At 47.2% G+C, this 17,799-nt stretch overlaps 1 protein-coding gene across 2 annotated transcripts; it reads left to right on the top strand.

The window, feature by feature from the left end:
* Positions 1–82: 82 nt before the first annotated feature.
* On the top strand, positions 83–6,967 carry TAC3 (tachykinin precursor 3). 2 transcript variants are annotated; one of them, XM_010805122.4, is made up of 7 exons: positions 83–347; positions 901–1,019; positions 3,215–3,320; positions 3,512–3,541; positions 4,033–4,086; positions 4,470–4,544; positions 6,693–6,967. In XM_010805122.4, exons 2-6 carry the CDS (start codon positions 906–908, stop codon positions 4,541–4,543), a joined length of 378 nt encoding a protein of 125 aa, XP_010803424.1. In that variant the 5' UTR covers positions 83–347; positions 901–905; the 3' UTR covers position 4,544; positions 6,693–6,967. The 2 variants fall into 2 exon arrangements, with proteins under 2 accessions (XP_010803424.1, NP_851360.1); NM_181017.2 differs by having other exon boundaries at positions 283–347; positions 3,212–3,320; positions 6,693–6,963.
* The last annotated feature ends 10,832 nt before the right edge of the window (positions 6,968–17,799 follow it).

Genomic DNA, 17,799 nt, shown 5'->3' on the forward strand with positions numbered 1-17,799 from the left:
TGAGTTGCTGGATAACCTCAGCTCACTGCTGGGTTTGTGGTGTGTGTGTGTGTGTGTGTGCGCGTGTGTCTGAAGCCTATATCCCCCTTCACCCCCACCAGCCTCCCGCCCCGCCAGCCACCCTGGGATTGGTGATTCTCAGCCCCTCCCCCGGCTCCCCCAGACCCTCCCAGAGCCTTTATCAGGGAGCTGGGCAGGAGTTCCTGCCACATTCCCCAGTCCCTCCACTCCCTGTTTCTCTCTTCACAGCAGCAGCACCAGCAGCGTTCGTGGGGAGCGGGCAGTGCTTCCGGCCAGCTCCCTGATCCTGCTAGACCATCTGTCCCAGGCTCCAAGCTGCTCCACAGGTAGGCACAAGCCAGAGAATGTTGGATGGATAGGAGCTGGCACCAGAGGACAGGGGTGGAGTCAGGAGGGAATAAAGGTGGCAGCCTTTGATCAGGGAGTGGGCTACTGGGCAGGTGAGCAGAAAGAGGCGATAGGGGTTGATGTAGTGATGCCTGGAGCCTGTGGGTACAGACTGATTCTTCCAATATTTAGAAAGTTTTGGCCTAAGTCTTAGGGTATCTAGGGCTGGAAAATAGCATTCAGGCTCCCTCCTCCAGCTGACGAACGAAATAGACCCTTGCAGGTCCTGTCAGTCTATTATCTTCCCTGGGAGCTGGAGCCCCCGGCATTGTTGCGCCATTGCTCATTGCCAGGTGCACAAACTGGGGGAACATGTGATAGAGGCTGGGAGACTGATCCCCTCCAGCTCAGAGACTCTCACTGACCAAGGCTGGGGTGGGAGAGTTGGGGGCTGGGGAGGCAGGGTACTGGTGGTGAATGCCTCCTGCATTTGCACCTGTGTTGTGTCCTCCTCCTCCCTGCCTCCCCTGTCCTGTCTCTCTGTCCTCCTAGGCATCATGCGGAGCACCCTGCTGTTTGCAGTCATCCTGGCCCTCAGCTCAGCTCGGAGTTTGGGTGCGGTCTGTGAGGAGTCACAGGAGCAGGTGGTGCCTGGTGGGGGTCACAGCAAGGTAAGGCTCCCCCTCTGGTTTGCCACCCCGGCAGAATACCAGACACCATCATGGAGGCCACACTCTGCCTGTCCCAGCTCTGTAGGGAGGAAGGTGGGATGGGCGGGTGGGGAGTTACTTGGATTATCCACCAGAGGGCTGGACTGCCCTGCCTCTCTGGGGGCCTCATGTTCTCCCAGTATGTCTGTCAGTGTCTCTGTCCCTCTGCATGTCTTTGACACCTTGTACGTAAAAGGTGCCCCACTGATACATTGTTTGTTTGATTGTCTGGTGACCTGGTGAGTGGATGGTGCTGGATAAGGTGGTCTCAGGTTCCCTGAGTCCAGCTCAGGTTCTGTCCCTTTGCAGGGGGGCAGGTCTTCCTCACTCCCTGGATGGCATGAAACAGTCAGAATTTCTCTCCCAAATAGTCGTTTGTATTCTTTGTTACCTGTCAGTTTTATGTATTATGTTGTTTTAAAAATTCACATGAATTCCCTTATCCCCTGCTCTTCCACCCTTAGTAACCTCAGGTGCTCCTAAGATCCCAACCCTTTCTTTCCTCCTGTCCCATGTCCCCCTCTAGCCTCTGCTTAGTCAGGATAGGAAACAAAAAATCACAAAACAAGTTGGGCCCCAGTTTCTGAAGTTCCTCTAAGAAAAAGAATAGGAGTTGTTAGAATAGGGGTACTGGGGGAGAACAAGGAGGAAGTCTTTTCAAGGTTTTGAAAAGACAGCAATTATATTGGTACGAGTGCTTTTAAGATGATTACAGGTGGAACTTATTACAAAGTCAGCATGTGAAGTCTAAATGCCTCTCCAGCTTGGATCTGTTTAGCATCTCATTACAGGAGGTGCGCAGAGTATTTGAACAATTTGGGGAAGTGGTTGCGTGGGAAGCTGTGGGCTGGGCAAAGAGACATCATCAGTTTTTGTCCAGCTGGTGAGGTGTCCCAAGGCATGATGGGCTGGCAACCTTGCAGGTGGTAGCTGCTACACGAGCTCCAAAAGACCAGAACCAGTTCAAAAAACACAGAGCAAGTGCCAGACAAAGGCTGGACACTGCGTTCGGAGCCAAAGTTTCAGCTGGAGACCGAATATCTGGGTCTGTTACTCTGAGACAAATGTGCTTTCCGACCTTGCCCTTCTTGTCCAGTAAAAGAGAGGTTGCCTTCTTGCCCCTTCTCCCTACAGGTCCATGAGGATGAGATAAATTGGGATGAGACAGGAGTAGGATGTATGTGTGCCTGGGCAGCCAGGTTGGCATGTGTGAAACCACCAAGATGATTAAGAACCCCTGCTCAGCAACAGGGCTACAATGGGGTTCAGTTGTGGAGGAGAAGAGACTTCATTCTGAGCATGCTGCCTTCTGAAATTCTAAATCCGGGGCGGGGTGGTGGGGAGAGAGACAGAAAAACACGGGCAGAAACCAATGGAAAAGAAAAGAGAGGGAGCGGCGGTGGGAAACACAGGGAGAGAAACACCCATGGACTCAGTGGAGAGTGGGGCGATTCCAGGATGGCTGGTGGCCCCGGCTGCCTACACCCACGTGTCCCCAGGACCAAGTCCTGTCTGTGGCTCAATCATGGAGCACAGACCAGAGGATACTAGCTCTGTCTGATGAACCTTTCTCAGAAATTCCTGGCTCACTCGATTAGTGGGGCAACCATATCCTTGGTCAGACCGGTTCCGGATGTGCCAGGGTGAAAAGAACCAAAGGCCCTTATCACTGAGAGGTGGCAGGAGCTGTGAGGGGCCCCAGGAGTCTGTCCCCTTTGAGCTTGGGAGATAGCATGACCAACTGTCCTGGTTTTCCCAGGACTGTCCCAGCTTGAGCACTGAAAGCCCCACACACCTGGGCAAACTGGGGCAGTTGGTCGGCCTACAGGGATACCCAACGTGTTCCCTCTACACGTGCCTCCCAAATCTTGCCATGAATCACCTGGGAGCCTGGTTAAGACTCAGATTTTGTCTCAGTTGGTCTGGTATAGGACCAAGATTAAGTATTTTTAACAAACTCCCAGCGGTTATGCTGCTAGTCCACAATTTGAGAGCCCACTTCTCTTCTAGTGTGAAACCAGAGGAAATCTGGAAAGAAATAGGACGTCAGGTTCAGCTGTGATGAGCTCAGGAAGAGGCCATTTCTTGTGGGAAAAGAGTGAGAGGACTGGGGGTGAGCCTCCTCCTTGGCCCTCTTTGTCTCTCTCCCCCAGAAGGACTCAAATCTCTACCAGCTGCCCCCATCATTGCTCCGGAGACTCTATGATAGCCGCGTGGTCTCCCTGGATGGATTGCTCAAGATGCTGAGCAAGGCCAGCGTAGGTAGGATACAGCCTCAGGGAAAGGGGTTTGGGGGGCAGGATTCTGAAGATTAAATAGGCCTGGGAGACCCTTCAAGAGGGAAGGAGACTGGAGATGGCTTCTTGAATGATTGAGGGTTGTGATCTGAACCCCCTCCAATCGTCTCTTTGCAGATCCCATTCCCCAGTTACATGCTTGTTCTTGCTTCACAGGTCCTAAGGAGTCACCACTTCCCCAGAAACGTGAGTAGCCTCCTCTCCTTCCCGACCTCTGCTGACCACTTGCCCAGAGCTCCACGGGCACAGGGCCCAGTGACTATTTTGGCTGGCCCTTGTTCCACTGGTGCAAACAGCATCCCAGCTGCAACTGCTCAGTCAGCCTCTAGAGAGTGTGAGAGGCCCCTGGGTGCCAGAGGAAGCAGGTGTGGGGGGCCTGGTGAGGTCTTCCTCCATGGGCGTGGTAGTGCAAGTCAAGAGGATCTCTTGGTGGCTGTGAAGATTCTAAATCAGGCACCTGCTGGGTGGGAGAATTTGAGAGTTCTTGAAAGATGGGGGAGAGGGAGGTAGACAGAGAGGGTGGGCTAAGGGGACAGCCTGTTAACTGTGGGGAGGCAAGCTGTGGTGAGATACAGAAACAGAGACCAGAACCCAACCTCAGAAATCTTGACACCTGTCTGGGGAAATATATCAACCCCTCATCGTGATGGTTGACCATGTTGGCCCTTTTTATGCAGGTGACATGCATGACTTCTTTGTGGGTCTCATGGGCAAGAGGAACCTCCAGCCAGGTAGGAGCATGGTGGGAGGGCTGGGGTGCTGGCAAAGGTGTAGCAGGAGTCAACTGCTTCATGTTTGTCAGTGGGGGGAAAGACAGGACTTTCCCTAGCTACAGTGAGGGCTCCTCTACCCCTCTACTCAATCAGCTTGGACCCACAGTCCAGCCCTCCCCAGGAGCAAAGCGGGGAGACCTTTCTAAGAAGGTCCTGCTGCAGTTGGGAAAGGGTCAAAGAGGCTTTACTTGCCCCTCCCCCATTTCCCAAACAGAGAGTCCCTCTTCTTCCTAACTCTGTCGTCCAAAGCTGTCCTGCATAGCCAGCCCTTTGCTTTTGGGTTAGGGTGAAGGTCATAGTCAGAAAAATCCCTCCTAACTTCACCCTTTACATCCCTCCAGACACTCCTGTTGATATAAACCAAGAAAACATCCCCAGCTTTGGCACCTTCAAGTACCCTCCAAGTGTGGAATGAGGTAAGGACTTACTCAGGGCGAGGAGAGGGGATTGTGGGTATGTGGTGGGGTAGGAGGGGCGTTGCCAGAGGATCATTTCCTCTGATGCTATGGGCATTAATGCTCATAATTAACACCCTAAATACATCCCAACACTTAGAAGTGTGTGCTTGTCTGTGACCACACACACACGTGTGCACACAGAAAAACACACAAACACACACGCACATACCCCTCTTTCTCATCTCTTTCCAGCCTCATTGATCCCGGCTTACAATTGAGCCGGAGTGAGTTGGGGGAAATGGCAAGAGGAGGTTTTCCCCTGGGGTTTCTTTGATGGAGAACTTCTGTTGTTTGGACTCTATTCTCTTGTGATTTGTGCAAAAGATGGAGAGATCATTATTGGATAATTATAGGTACCACATTTATTCCCACGTGAAGCATTTTGCTTCCCAGGGAGGCTGAAACCATCCAGATCATCGTGAATCTTGGGTTACCGGGTCCACTATAGAGTTCTTTGCAAGGATGATTCTTGCATTTCTTTCTAGAAATGCAAGAAAAACTCTGAAATCTAATGGGGATTGGCTGGAAACTGTTATCGTAATCGCTCTGTGCAGAGTAATGAATAAGAGCATGGCCTGAGTTTGAATCCTGGATCTGTCACTCACTAGCTGTGTCTCTTGGCCAGGTTACATAATCCTTCTGTGCCTCTGTTTCCTCATCTGAAAAGTGGGGATGATAATATTATCTCACAGGGCTGTTGCTGTGAGTCTAGGTCAAGTGTTCAGAACAGTGCCTGGCACATAGCATTGTACCTTGGCTTCACTGTGACTGTCGCAGTCTGGGAGGTGTAGGGAAGGTTCCAGTGTTGCCTCGGTGGGCTCTGGTCTGTCTGTCTGAAGTTGTCTGGGCTGGAACCTAGGCCTGAGTCGGCTGACAGTTCTTCCACTTGGTATGTGAACGTGAGTCCCCCCGGGGGAAGTGTGTTGTCAAAATGCGGAACCATCTGCCTTGACACCAGCTTTCCACACATAGCAATAGCAGCTCACTGATGGCTTTCTTTGCACCAGCTTCCCAAGAATGGTGTTGGGGGAGGCAAAGAGAGGGGTCAGGAAGCCTTTGTCTTCCTAGAGACTCCTGCCCCTCTCCCTGAGGCCCTATTACCCCCTCTCATTGGTTTCAAGGGAGACCCAAGGACCAGGAGCTGGCTCTCAATGAGACTGCCTGTGCATGACTCCCAGGCCCAGAGTCATGACTGTGCCCCCCATTCAGTGTTGGGCGAGGGGGCACAAAAAGCTGTAATAACCGTAACTCGCTGATTACATGGTACTTACTGTATCATTTTGCTCTCTTTAGATTGTTATTTCAGTCTTGCCAACGGCCAGATAATTATACGGGGCAGCTATATCTGGATGACATACTCTCCCCAACGTTATGCATCGGCCATAAAGATAATTACAGTGCAATTTTGCCATAGTATTTTATACAAATGGCAGAAACAAGCACATTATAGAAATCTACTTGTAATGCTTTCTGGTGAATCTAGGCTTTTTCGGAGGGACTGGACTCATAATTGCAGCCCTCATAATCTCACCACGGATGGCGCATTCCAAACCTGTTAGGTACTGGGGAGAATAGACTCAAGGCCTCTGGGGCTGGCATGTAAAGATTAGATGAGATGGATCAACACAGATCATCCTGCTGTCTAATTTCATTCATGTGAAACTGCTGAAAAAGGAAGTGATCCCTGGACCTGTCCTTCCTCTGGGAGGTTTCTGGGAAGAGGAGGAGGGACTGGGTGAGGCCAGGGGAGCATTAGCTCCAAGATGCATTGGACAGGGCTGTGTGTATGCCCGGCTCATAGGGATGCCAGGATGATATGAACTTTGCCACTACGTCCTTCTGTGTGGACCCCTCAGACCACGCACATGGTGTTTATGAATGGGTAGTGCAATGCACATAGCAGCCGGGAAGACGCAAGCAACTGTAGCTAGGAGAGTTTTTCAATCCTCTAGTTCAAAGGCTACATGGAGAGCTAAGGGCTAAGGCTTCCATTCTCTCTACTGCTCCCTTACAGAAGCCCCTCCCTTTCTCCCCCACCTCCCTGGTGGGTGGGTGGTGGGAGTTTTAAGGACAGAGATGTGATCTGATCTTTTTTTTGGTCCTCAGCACTCCACTCCTGGACTCCTGGGCTACATCGTGAAGACACCCACCCCTGGATGCACATGCTTCTATTTCCCTTCCTCCTCCCTACCCCTGTAACACTCTTGTGCTTTGACCCCTTCTTCTCTCTGTCCCACTGGCTGCAGAAACTGCCTTGTGAGCATCCCCAGTCCCTGTAATCATTGACTACAGATGGCCCTGGATTTTCTGTAGCATCCTACAAATATAATGTCTCTCTCTATTCCTCAACAATAAAGGATTTTTACATATTATGACCTACAGGATGTATTTGGTTGGTGGATGGGTTTTTCTCTTTCTTGACTCTTTTGGCTGTATCACACACACACACACACACATATGATACACACACTTATATCATATATAAATGGAAGTTTCTTTATTTTGTACACATGTCAATTTTCCCAACACTGTCTTACTCGTTGCTTCATATAGTTAGTTTGGGAAGATTTGTTTAGTGATTGAAAGAAGAAATGAATTTGGAAGATGGTTTCTAGCACTCAAAGACTTTCACAGACCAGCTTTAGATAAAGAAAAAAACAAGGATTTCCAGGGTGGTCCAGTAGTTAAGAATCCACTTTGAAATACAGGGGACCCAGGTTCGATTCCTGGTGGGGGAACTAAGATCCTGTGTGCTGAGGAGCAATGAAGCCAACGTGCAGTAACTACTGAGCCCGAGTGACACAAGAGAGTCCGTGCATCACAAGGAAATATCCTATATGATGGAAAAAAGATCCCGCATGTTGCAACTGAGACCTGATGCAGCCGAGTAAACAGATAAATATTAAAAAAAGAAAAACCAGATATTCTGTATTTCCAGGATGGGCCTGGGAGACATTAACCCCTGACTCCTACTCTGTAGAGAAGGGAGATGGGGATGATGGCTGTGCAAAGACCCAGCCCCAAAGAAGGATGCATCTGTAGCACTACTATTTCTCCATCCCCCGACATTGGGCTTGGGTCCTATGACAGGTAGTGGGATGAGATGGTGACCCACAAACAGAGTTTACAGGCTAGCAGGGCTTTGGGTCAGCAAACAGCACTTGATCTTGCTAGGTTGGAATGTAGACAGGAAAGTTACTGTAGGAGCCGAGAAGGAGGAGAGCAAGATCTCTTGAGCTTTAACTGGTCACTTTAGTTATAAAGGGAAAATGTTTATTTCCGACTCTTCTGTAATGCAACTGTTACCAGCCTCTGTAATGGTGGTCTAGTAGTCTGCAGTGTATGTAAGGCACTTAAAGGAGGTATGTGTGGGTGTCTTTTATTAATCTTATGTGCCACCCATCGCAGTCCACTGGTCCCAAATGGGGGTTCTGTACCTTAATTGAAGAGAACAGCCTGAGAAGTCCTCAGGCTCCCTGCCTTAGCTTAGTGCAAGGGCCTTGGCCATGACCCTGAACCACCCTCATACAAAGGGTGGTGCAAAGCATTTAAAAATAAAACTGTTAAAAATAAATAAATAAAAATTAAAAGATTGGCATCTGGAGATGTAGGGATGGGAGACGTTCTGTAGGACTGAACCTTTATCCTATGAAACCTGATACTATTCCCAGGTAGATAGTGTTGGAGCATTGCTTGTTGGTGTGGGAGATCTCAGCTAGGTGCTCAGCTTTCCCAAGGCTGGGAAAAGACAGGGCCATGGAGCCAGAGACTTCTTCCTGCAGGTCCTTCACCCCAGTGAACGTTCTCTCTTTTCAGAACCTGACTGGGGCAATTTTGGGCCCACAGCTCCATGGTGGGGGCACTTACCTGGGTATCTCTGGTGTCTGGTTTACCACTAGAAGTCAGAGAATCTACCTGCAATAAAGGAGACCTGCGTTCGATCCCTGGGGTTAGGAAGATTCCCCTGGAGAAGAGAATTGCAACCCACTCCAGTATTCCTACCTGGAGAATTCCATGGACAGAAGAGCCTGGAGGGCTACAGTCCATGGAGTTGCAAAGAGTCAGACATGACTGAACGACTAACATTTTCACATTTCAAAGAATACCCTCACCCCAAACCTTGAAGGCTTTTCTCAATGAGTTATCATGTTAGCATTTCAAAATTATCTACCTAGATTGTTTAAAAGTGGGATAAGTTTTGCAGAGTCTGGGGGATTTATTTGGGTCATGAAAGCTTCTGCTCAGACGTGAGAGTCAGGCCTGTGCTTTGCCTGACACCAACGCTTTGCCAAGTAGGAGCATAAATACAGAAAGGTTGCTCTCTAGTGGGACTGACGAAAACTGCAGTATTGGGGATTCCAGGAAAAATGAAGACCAGCTTTAAATTCGATTCCTGGTTTTGTGCTTGGAGAATGTGTGAAGGAATCCTGGCCTTCTTCTTCCTATTGGAAGGAGGTTGATGCTGAAGAGGGCCTTGAATCAATAAGACCTTGGCCTAATTCCTGGCTTTTCTCCATTTAGTTTTGTACATCTGTGTTATTGTGATTATATGGTGATTTACTTCAAAGACTTTTGTATTAAAGGTTCTAGACCCAATTCAATGCATGTGGAGGGGGAGATCTCTCACACCAACAAACAAAGCTCCAACACTGTCTACCTGGAGATAGTATCAGATTTCACAGATTGAAGACTCAGTCCTATGGAACAACGTCAGATGCCAATCGTTTAATTTTTATTTGTTAATTTTTAAAATTTTTGTTTATTTAAAAATTAATTTTAAATTGGAATATAGTTGGGTTACAATGCTGTGTTAGCTTCTGCAGTATAGCAAAGTGAATCAGTTATACATATACATATATCCACTCTTTTTAATATTCTATTCCCATATAGGTCATTCAGTTCAGTTCAGTGTAGTCGCTCAGTCATGTCTGACTCTTTGTGACTCCGTGGACTGTAGACTGCCAGGCTCCTCTGTCCAGGGGATTCTCCAGGCAAGAACACTGACTGGAGTGGGTAGCCGTTCCATTCTCCAGTGGATCTTCCAGACCCAGAAATCAAACTTATGTCTCCTGCGTTGCAGGCAAATTCTTTACTGTCAGAGCCACCAGGGCAGCCCATATAGGTCATTATAGAATATAATAGAATTCCCTTTGCTATACAGTAGCTTCTTATTAGTTATCTATTTATATAAAGCAATGTCTACGTGTCACTCCCAATCTCCCAATTTGCCCTTCTCCGCCTTCCCCCTCGGTAACCGTACATTTGTTTCCTACACTGTGACTCAATTTCCGTTTTCTAAATAGGTTCATTCGTACCATTTTTCTAGATTCCACAAACAAGTAATATCATGTGATATTTGTCTTTCTTTTTTACAACTTTGTTTATTTATTTTTGGCTGTGCTGGGTCTTCCTTGCTGCATGAGGGCTTTCTCTAGTTAGGTGAGCAGGGGCTACTCTCCAGTTGTGACGCACACGTTTCTCATTGTGGTGTCTCTTGTTGCAAAGCATGGGCTCTAGGGTGCATGGGCTTCAGTATTCGCTGCTCTCAGGCTCAGTGGCTGTGGCCTGTGGGCTCTAGAGTGTGGGCTCCGTAGTTGTGGTGCATGGGCTTAGTTGCCCTGCAGTATGCAGAATCTTCCCAGACCAGGGATCAAAACCATGTCCCCTGCATTGGCAGGTGAATTCTTAACCACTGGACCACGAGGGAAGTCCACTTTTTCTTTTTTGTGTTTGTATCTATTGTAGTTTGGGGATTTGCTGTTGCCATGAGGTTTTGATTTAGCAGTCCACATATGTACAAGGTTGCTTTAAGTTGTTGGTCTCTTTCCTACCTGGAGAAGTTCCTTTAACATTTGTTGTAATGCTGGTTTGGTGGTGCTGAATTCTCTTAGCTTTTGCTTGTCTGTAAAGCTTTTGATTTCTCCTTCAAGTCTGAATGAGAGCCTTGTTGTGTAGAGTATCCTTTGTTGTAAGTTTTTCTCTTCAATTATCACTTGAAATATATTGTGTCACTCCCTTTTGGCCTGCAGAGTTTCTGCTGAAAAATCAACTGAAAACTTTATGGAGATTCCCTTGTATGTTATTTGTTACTTTTCCCTTGCTGCTTTTACTATTTTTCTGTTTATTTGATTTTTGTCAGTTTGATTACTATTTGTCTTGGCATGTTTCTCCTTGGGTTTATCCTCTATGGGATTCTCTGTACTTCCTAGACTTGAGTGGGTGCTTCCTTTCTCATGGTAGGGAAATTTTGGCTATAATGTTTTCAAATATTTTCTCAGACGCTTTCTCTTCTCCTTCTGGGACCCCTACAATGCTAATGTCAGTATGTTTAATATTGTCCCAGACTGTTCTTTTCTGTTCTTTTCATTCTTCTTTCTGTATTCTGTTTTATGGCAATAATTTCCACCACTCTGTCTCCCAGCTCACTAATTCATTCTTCTGCCTCAGTTCTTCTGCTGTTGATTCCTTCTAGTGTATTTTTCATTTCAGTTATTATAGTATTCATCTCTGTTTTTGCTTTAAATCTTCTAGCTTTTTGTTAAACATTTCTTTTATCTTCTCAATCTGTGCCTCCACTCCCCCCCACCCCCAAGATGTTGGATCATCTTTGTTATCATTACTCTGAATTCTTTTTCAGGTAGATTGCCTATCTCCTCTTCATTTAGTTGTTCTTGTGGATTTTTCTCTTGTTCCTTCATTTGCAACTTATTTGTCATCTCATTTTGTCTAAGTTTCTGTATTCATGGTCTCTTTTCCGTAGGCTGCAAGATCATAGTTCCTTTTGCTTCTCGTGTCTGCCCACCTTGGTGGGGGTGAGGTTGGTCCAGGGGCTTGTGTAGACTTCCTGGTGGGAGGGATTGACGTCTGCCCTCTCGTGTGTGGAGCCAGGTCTTGTCCCTCTGATAGGCAGGGCCGGAACGGGTGTGTTTTGAGGTGGCTGTGAGCTTGGCTTAGCAGTAAAGAATCTGCCTGCAATGCAGGAGCTTCAGGAGACACAGGTTCAATCCCTGGGTCAGGAAGATCCCCTGGAGAAGGAAATGGCAACCCACTCGAGTATTCTTGACTGGAGAACCCCATGGGCAGAGGAGCCTGGCAGGCTATAGTCCATGGGGTCGCAAGAGTCGGACACGACTGAGCGACTAAACCACGGCCATTCCTCCTCTGGAGTTGTTCACCTGTAGGTGAGCTTAGTGGTGTCACCTTATACCCATTGTGCGAGCTCTCAGTTTACGCTGTTGTTGGCACTGCTGTCAGCCCCACCTTAACTGTGGGTATGCTGGCAATTGACCCTATGTCTCTCAGACATTTTTTTCACCAGACCACCAGCATAGATCCTCTAAAGTCAGATCCCAGGATACCAGTATTCATGGATCTGGACTCTGTGCTATAGGGGAGTTTGAACTCTAGCCTGGCCCAACCCCTCCTTGTATGTGCCCACAAAATCTATAGGTGCTAAAACTAGGTCCATCTTGGCTGCAGGAGCACTCGTGGTCCATTCAGATGTTCTGTAGGTGCTTGAATTTACAAACTCGGCCACATGGGTATCATTTCAGGGTTTGTGCAGCTGCTAGGACAGATTTCAGCCTTTTTCCTTAGTTGCACAGACCCTGGGGTTCAGACCCCACAAAGGCCTACTCTCAAGGCTGCTCTGGAGCATATAAGTCTGCCTGGTGAGGAGCAGGTGTGGAGGTGGTATGGTGGCCCAGGTTGTGGGAGCCCTGGCAGTAACAGACACACAGGGGAGCAAAAGACCATGGGCACAAGAGAGCTCGACCCAGTGGGGGCCTTTCTTAGCGTCCAGGGAGGCAGGCCCCAGCGTGTGGGGGCAGAGTCTGCAATGGAGGCTCCATCCTCATTCAACAATGGTGCTTTGCTTCTATGGCAGCCACGGTTTCCTCCTCAAGTGTTCTGGTTGCACATTTCCTCACTCCTGTCCCCTCAGGCTATCTCCTTGCAGCTAACATCAGTCTTCTCCTTGGGTTTGCTCTCCAAACCTCATGTTCCAGCCCCCAGTCCTTATGTGTGTTAGCAGACACATGTCTCAGGTTAGGGGGTTCAGGGCTGTGGCAAGGACCATGTGTTTAGGTCTCACTCTGTTCTGCCTGCTGCAGACGAGTTACTGCACTCTCCTCCAATAGCCCCCAAAGCTCCCCTTCTGTCCCAACTGATCTCCCTCCTGGTGAGGGGGCTTCCCTGGATGCAGGAACCTTTCCACTCCTTTAGCCCCTCTCTTGAGGGGCACTGATCCAGTCGTCCTTCCTTTCTTCTTCTTTTTCCTTTCTTCTTTTTTTGGGCTTCCTGGTGGCTCAGATGGTAAAGAATCTGCCTGCAATGCAGGAGACCTCGGTTGGATCCCTGGGTCAGGAAGATTCCCTGGAGAAGGGAATGGCTACCCACTCCAGTGTTCTTGCCTGGAGAATTCCATGGACAGAGGAGCCTGGTGGGCTACAGTCCATGGGGTCACAAAGAGTTGGACAGGATTGGGCATCTAACACTTTCATTTTATCATCCTACTCCATTATGTAGGGAGTTTTCTTGTCCTTTTGGGCATCCATGGTCCTCTGTTAGTGTTCAGCTAGGGTTCTGTGAGAAATGTTCCATTTGTAGATGTAGCCTTGATGCATTTGTGGGGAGAGATGAACTCCACATCCTCCTACTCCTCCGCCATCTTGACCTCTGCAGATGTCAATCTCAAACCCAAGTTGTTAACTGTCTACAGATTGGAGGGTCCCACAACTCTCTCGTGTTCCACTGATTTGTTACTGTGGTTCATAGAACTCAGGAGACCTGTTTACTCACAGATCACCAGTTTATTATAAAAGAATATAACTTGGGAACACCAGATGGAAGAGATGCATGAGGCAAGGTATGGGGAAAGGGGTGTGGAGCTTCCATGCTCTCTCTGAGCATGCTACGTTTCTCTCTTTGAATCTCTACATTTTCACCAATCCAGAAGCACTCCAAATCTAGTTCTTTCAAGATTTTATGGATGCATCATTACATAAGTCTACATTCCCTGGTGGCTCAGACGGTAAATTGTCTGCCCGAAATGCGGGAGACCCAGGTTCGATCCCTGGGTTGGGAAGATCCCCTGGAGAAGGAAATGGCAACCCCCTCTAGTACTCTTACCTAGAAAATTCCATGGATGGAGGAGCCTGGTGGGCTACAGTCCATGGGGTCGCAAAGAGTTGGACACAACTGAGCAACTTCACTTCATTACATAAGTATGATTGATTAAATCATTGACCAGTGATAATTGATTTAACCTCCAGCTCCTCTTTCCTCCCTGAAGGGCAGAGGCTTGGGACCGAAAGTTCCTTGGTTCTCCTGGCAACTGGCCTCTATCTTTAGGTACAGTCCCAAAGTCACCCAGTAATGTAACTAAAGACATCATTATGGCTCTCATCACTTAGGAACTTCCAATTGTTTTAGGAGCTCTGTGTTAGAAATGGTGTGCTTGGTTGCTCAGCCATGTCTGACTCTTTGTGACCCCATGGACTGTAGCCCGCCAGAATCCTCTGTTCATGGGATTCTCCAAGCAAGAATACTGGAATGGGTTGCCATGCCCTCCTCCAGGGGATCTTCCCAACCCAGGGATCAAACCCAGGTCTCCCACATTGGAGGCGGATTCTTTACCAACTGAGCCACCAGGGAAGCCCATATAATATATATATATATCATATATATTTATGTATATAAATGTATATGTATATGTATCTGCACATTTACTTGTGCAAATACATGGAATTTTAAAACATCAAGAAGAAAGGGAAAAATTGGCACATAAGTGAAAGTGAAGTCCCTCAGTTGTTTAACCAAGGACTGAACCCACGTCTCCCGCATTGCAGGTAGATTCTTTACTGTATGAAACACCAGGGAAGTCCCAAAACACTGAAGTGGGTAGCCCATCCCTTCTCCAGGGTGTCTTTCTGACCCAGGAATCAAACTGGGGTCTCCTGCATTGCAGGCAGATTCTTTACCAACTGAGCTATCAGAGAAGCCCATTAGAAATGGTGGTGAAGATCAAATATATATATTTCTTATTATAAATCATAATATCACAAGTATAAATGATACAAACTTTAATCTACAACTTTAGGGAATTTGTAAACATGTGAAGTACATTTACAGCACTCTAGAGATGGTTAAGGCAGTTGGTCAGAAAGATTGAACAGGCCCAAGACTCAAGTCTTGCAGCCTAATATCTTAGAGTCATGCTAGAGCTTATGAGTCTACTGGTTGTGTTAATAAAAGAAACAGCCCCAAATGGAATCACTTGTACTAAGTCCCATGTCAGTTATCCAAAACTTAATGCCTACCCTAACTGCAATTTTAGCCTCTCCCAGGAATGTGGCCTTTAACCAGGCAATCTGGAATTACCTGGAATTACTTAAAGGAAGGGAGACAAAAGTGGATTGCCTGAGACAATCCACTCTGTTTAAAAGCAAAATTCAACTAAGTTTGGAGATCTGACTTTATTCAATGATCTATGAATCAAGTGGGTTTCCCTGGTGGCTTAGATGGTAAAGAATCTATCTGTAATGCAGGAGACCCGGGTTGGATCCCTGGGTTGGGAAGATCCCCTGGAGAAGCAAATGCCTACCCACTCCAGTATTCTTGCCTGGAGAATTCTATGGACAGAGGAGCCTGCTGCTGCTGCTGCTAAGTCGCTTCAGTCGTGTCCAACTCTGTGTGACCCCATAGATGGCAGCCCATCAGGCTTCCCCATCCCTGGGATTCTCCAGGCAAGAACACTGGATTGGGTTGCCATTTCCTTCTCCAATGCATGAAAGTGAAAAGTGAAAGTGAAGTCTCTCAGTCAAGTCCGAATCTTTGCGACCCCATGGATTGCAGCCTACCAGGCTCCTCTGCCCATGGGATTTTCCAGGCAAGAGTACTGGAATGGGTTGCCATTGCCTTCTCCACAGAGGAGCCTAGTGGGCTGCAATCCATGGGGTTGCAAAGAGTTGAACATGACTGAGCTTCTAATTGTATTGTATTTGAATCAAGTGGCATTCCATCTGGCAAATAGAAAGATGCTCTAAAGAGTTGTTAAAAGAAGTTTTTAAAGGCAGAAAGACGATGGGACAAGGAAGTCACAAATAAAAGAAAGGATTGTTTCCGGTAAGACCACCTTCCTTTGGGGGAAGGTAAGTGTCTATGAGGTGATTACCTCACTTGTGCTGGCTAGGTAATTTCACATCGACCGGTTAAAAGTTACGTTCCAGGGAGAGGCTGAAACAGCAATTAAGATTGTTTTGTTGGCATAGAGCTTAGCACAAGTGACTCCATTTTGTGCCTATTTCTTTTTATTTTTTTAAGAACTCTTTGATAGAAACTTCCTTTTCCTGGTCTCTTTTGCCTATAAAAGCCTTCTATTTTGTACGGTTCTTTAGAGCTCTTTTCTATGTGCTAAATGGGACGCTGCCTAGGTCTGAATTGTTGAATAAAGCCTATTAGACCTTCAAATTTACTCAGTTGAATAGTTTTTTAAGAGATTTACTGTCAACAGTAGGACTGAAGGAGATCTCTGATGGCTTCAGAGACAATAAGAAACAGGCATGATCCCTGCAAACCCTTTTGCGTTCTCTGTCTCTCGCTGTTTCCAAGGGCCACAAATAAGTTCCTCTCAGTTCTGAGCTCCACTCATTGTCAGCCTCGTAATGTAATTGGCGTTCCAATCCAGGGCAGTTCAGCTTGAGCTAGCAGATGAGTCCAGCCAGAACCCAATCCCCTAGCCCTCTGTTCAGACCATAATTTCCCGACTTGAGTGGAAAAACTCAGCGGTTGGTTTGTCCCCAGACTCCACAGTGGGAACTGCTGGCATTTAGTCTGCAATTCCACATTTGTTTGAAATCTTTCCCAGATCGCACGCTGGGAACTGCTGGTAGCAGCTGCGGTTCCTCATTTGTTTGGAATCAGCCTGCAGCCCCCATTGTTTGGCGTCTGCTGGCTCAGTCTTTTTTCCAGTCCCCAGATTGATGGGAATTGTTGGTGGGACACATAGGGACTTTTCTTGGCCAAGCTGCAGTGACATTTCTTGGTTACTGCTGGTGTGTTAAGATGCACACGCTTGTTTGTCCCTCTTACTGTAGATAAAGGCTATTGTTAATGGGAAGCTTCGAAGCCAACAAGCCACAAAAACTGATGAGCGTTTAAAAGCTGTTAGAGTGCTCATCACCTAACAGAGAGACTCCCATTTTAGGAAAATTTGGTCATAGAATGCCAACATCAATAAAATTTCCATGCAAAGAGATACACTTGTAAAACATCACACAATCTCCAGCCCAGTGGCAATTCTTTTTAGGTATTAGTTTAGCTTCAAAGCTTCCCTCGTGGCTCAGAGGTTAAAGCGTCTGCCTTAGCTTCAAGAGACCCAAAATCTTAGCTAAAAACGTAACAGGATTCTTAAGCTCCAAAGAGTGAAGCACACCACCTTCTGGCATACCTGCCTATTTTATGTCTAAGAATGATGGCTCCAGAAGCAATAAATACCTACAAAAATGGCAAAATCTTACTAAAAACACAAAAAGTATCTAGAACAACACCCAGGCCTCCCATATTATAACCTCCTAGGGGCCCATCGTCAAAATGCTTCCCCAGGGATTGATATTTCAGTTGTAATCAATGGGAATGCTGGAAAAGAGATTGTTCTTTAAGGCCCTATGCAAATTCTTCACCGCATTGCGTCAACTCCCCTGAATTTACATCATCAAATTAGAAAGGACCTACCAGGAGGCTTTCATGATTCAGGATTTGCTTACAAGACCCTCTACTCCTGGTTAGGAGTGAGTATAGATGAGGCTATATGATCAGGAATCTCTCCTCAGCTCTGGAAGCTTTTGCTGAATGTACTGCTAGAGCAATTTAGATTTTCTTTTAGCTGAACAAACTGGTATCTATTATGGCCACCACCACCTATCATACCTAAATTAACACTTCTGGGGAGGTTGAATTCAGCTACCTAAGATTACTGAATAAGCCACTTCAAAAGGTGCTCCCTCTAAAGACCCCTCAAAGGGGTCTTTCTTTGACTGGTTTGATTTTGATTCCTTTGGGTCTTGGGGACCATGGCTCTGAAGTGCACTCCAGACACTGGGAATTGTCCAGCTTGTAATTATCATAGTAGTCCCTCTGGTGTCCTATATTCTCCAAAAAGCTTTAAGTGTGTGTCCTCAGCTGCTAACCACCAAGCCAATGATCCCTCTAAGAC

Source organism: Bos taurus, chromosome 5, assembly GCF_002263795.3.
Source record: "Bos taurus isolate L1 Dominette 01449 registration number 42190680 breed Hereford chromosome 5, ARS-UCD2.0, whole genome shotgun sequence".
NCBI classification, from domain to species: Eukaryota; Metazoa; Chordata; class Mammalia; order Artiodactyla; family Bovidae; genus Bos; species Bos taurus.

Excerpts from the sequence above, each read along its gene's own strand:
- TAC3 (NM_181017.2), top strand. The coding sequence starts at position 906 with ATGCGGAGCACCCTGCTGTTTGCAGTCATCCTGGCCCTCAGCTCAGCT. Across the intron at positions 1,020-3,211 it reads CTGGTGGGGGTCACAGCAAG|AAGGACTCAAATCTCTACCA; the intron begins GTAAGGCTCCCC and ends TCTCTCCCCCAG. Across the intron at positions 3,542-4,032 it reads GTCACCACTTCCCCAGAAAC|GTGACATGCATGACTTCTTT; the intron begins GTGAGTAGCCTC and ends CTTTTTATGCAG.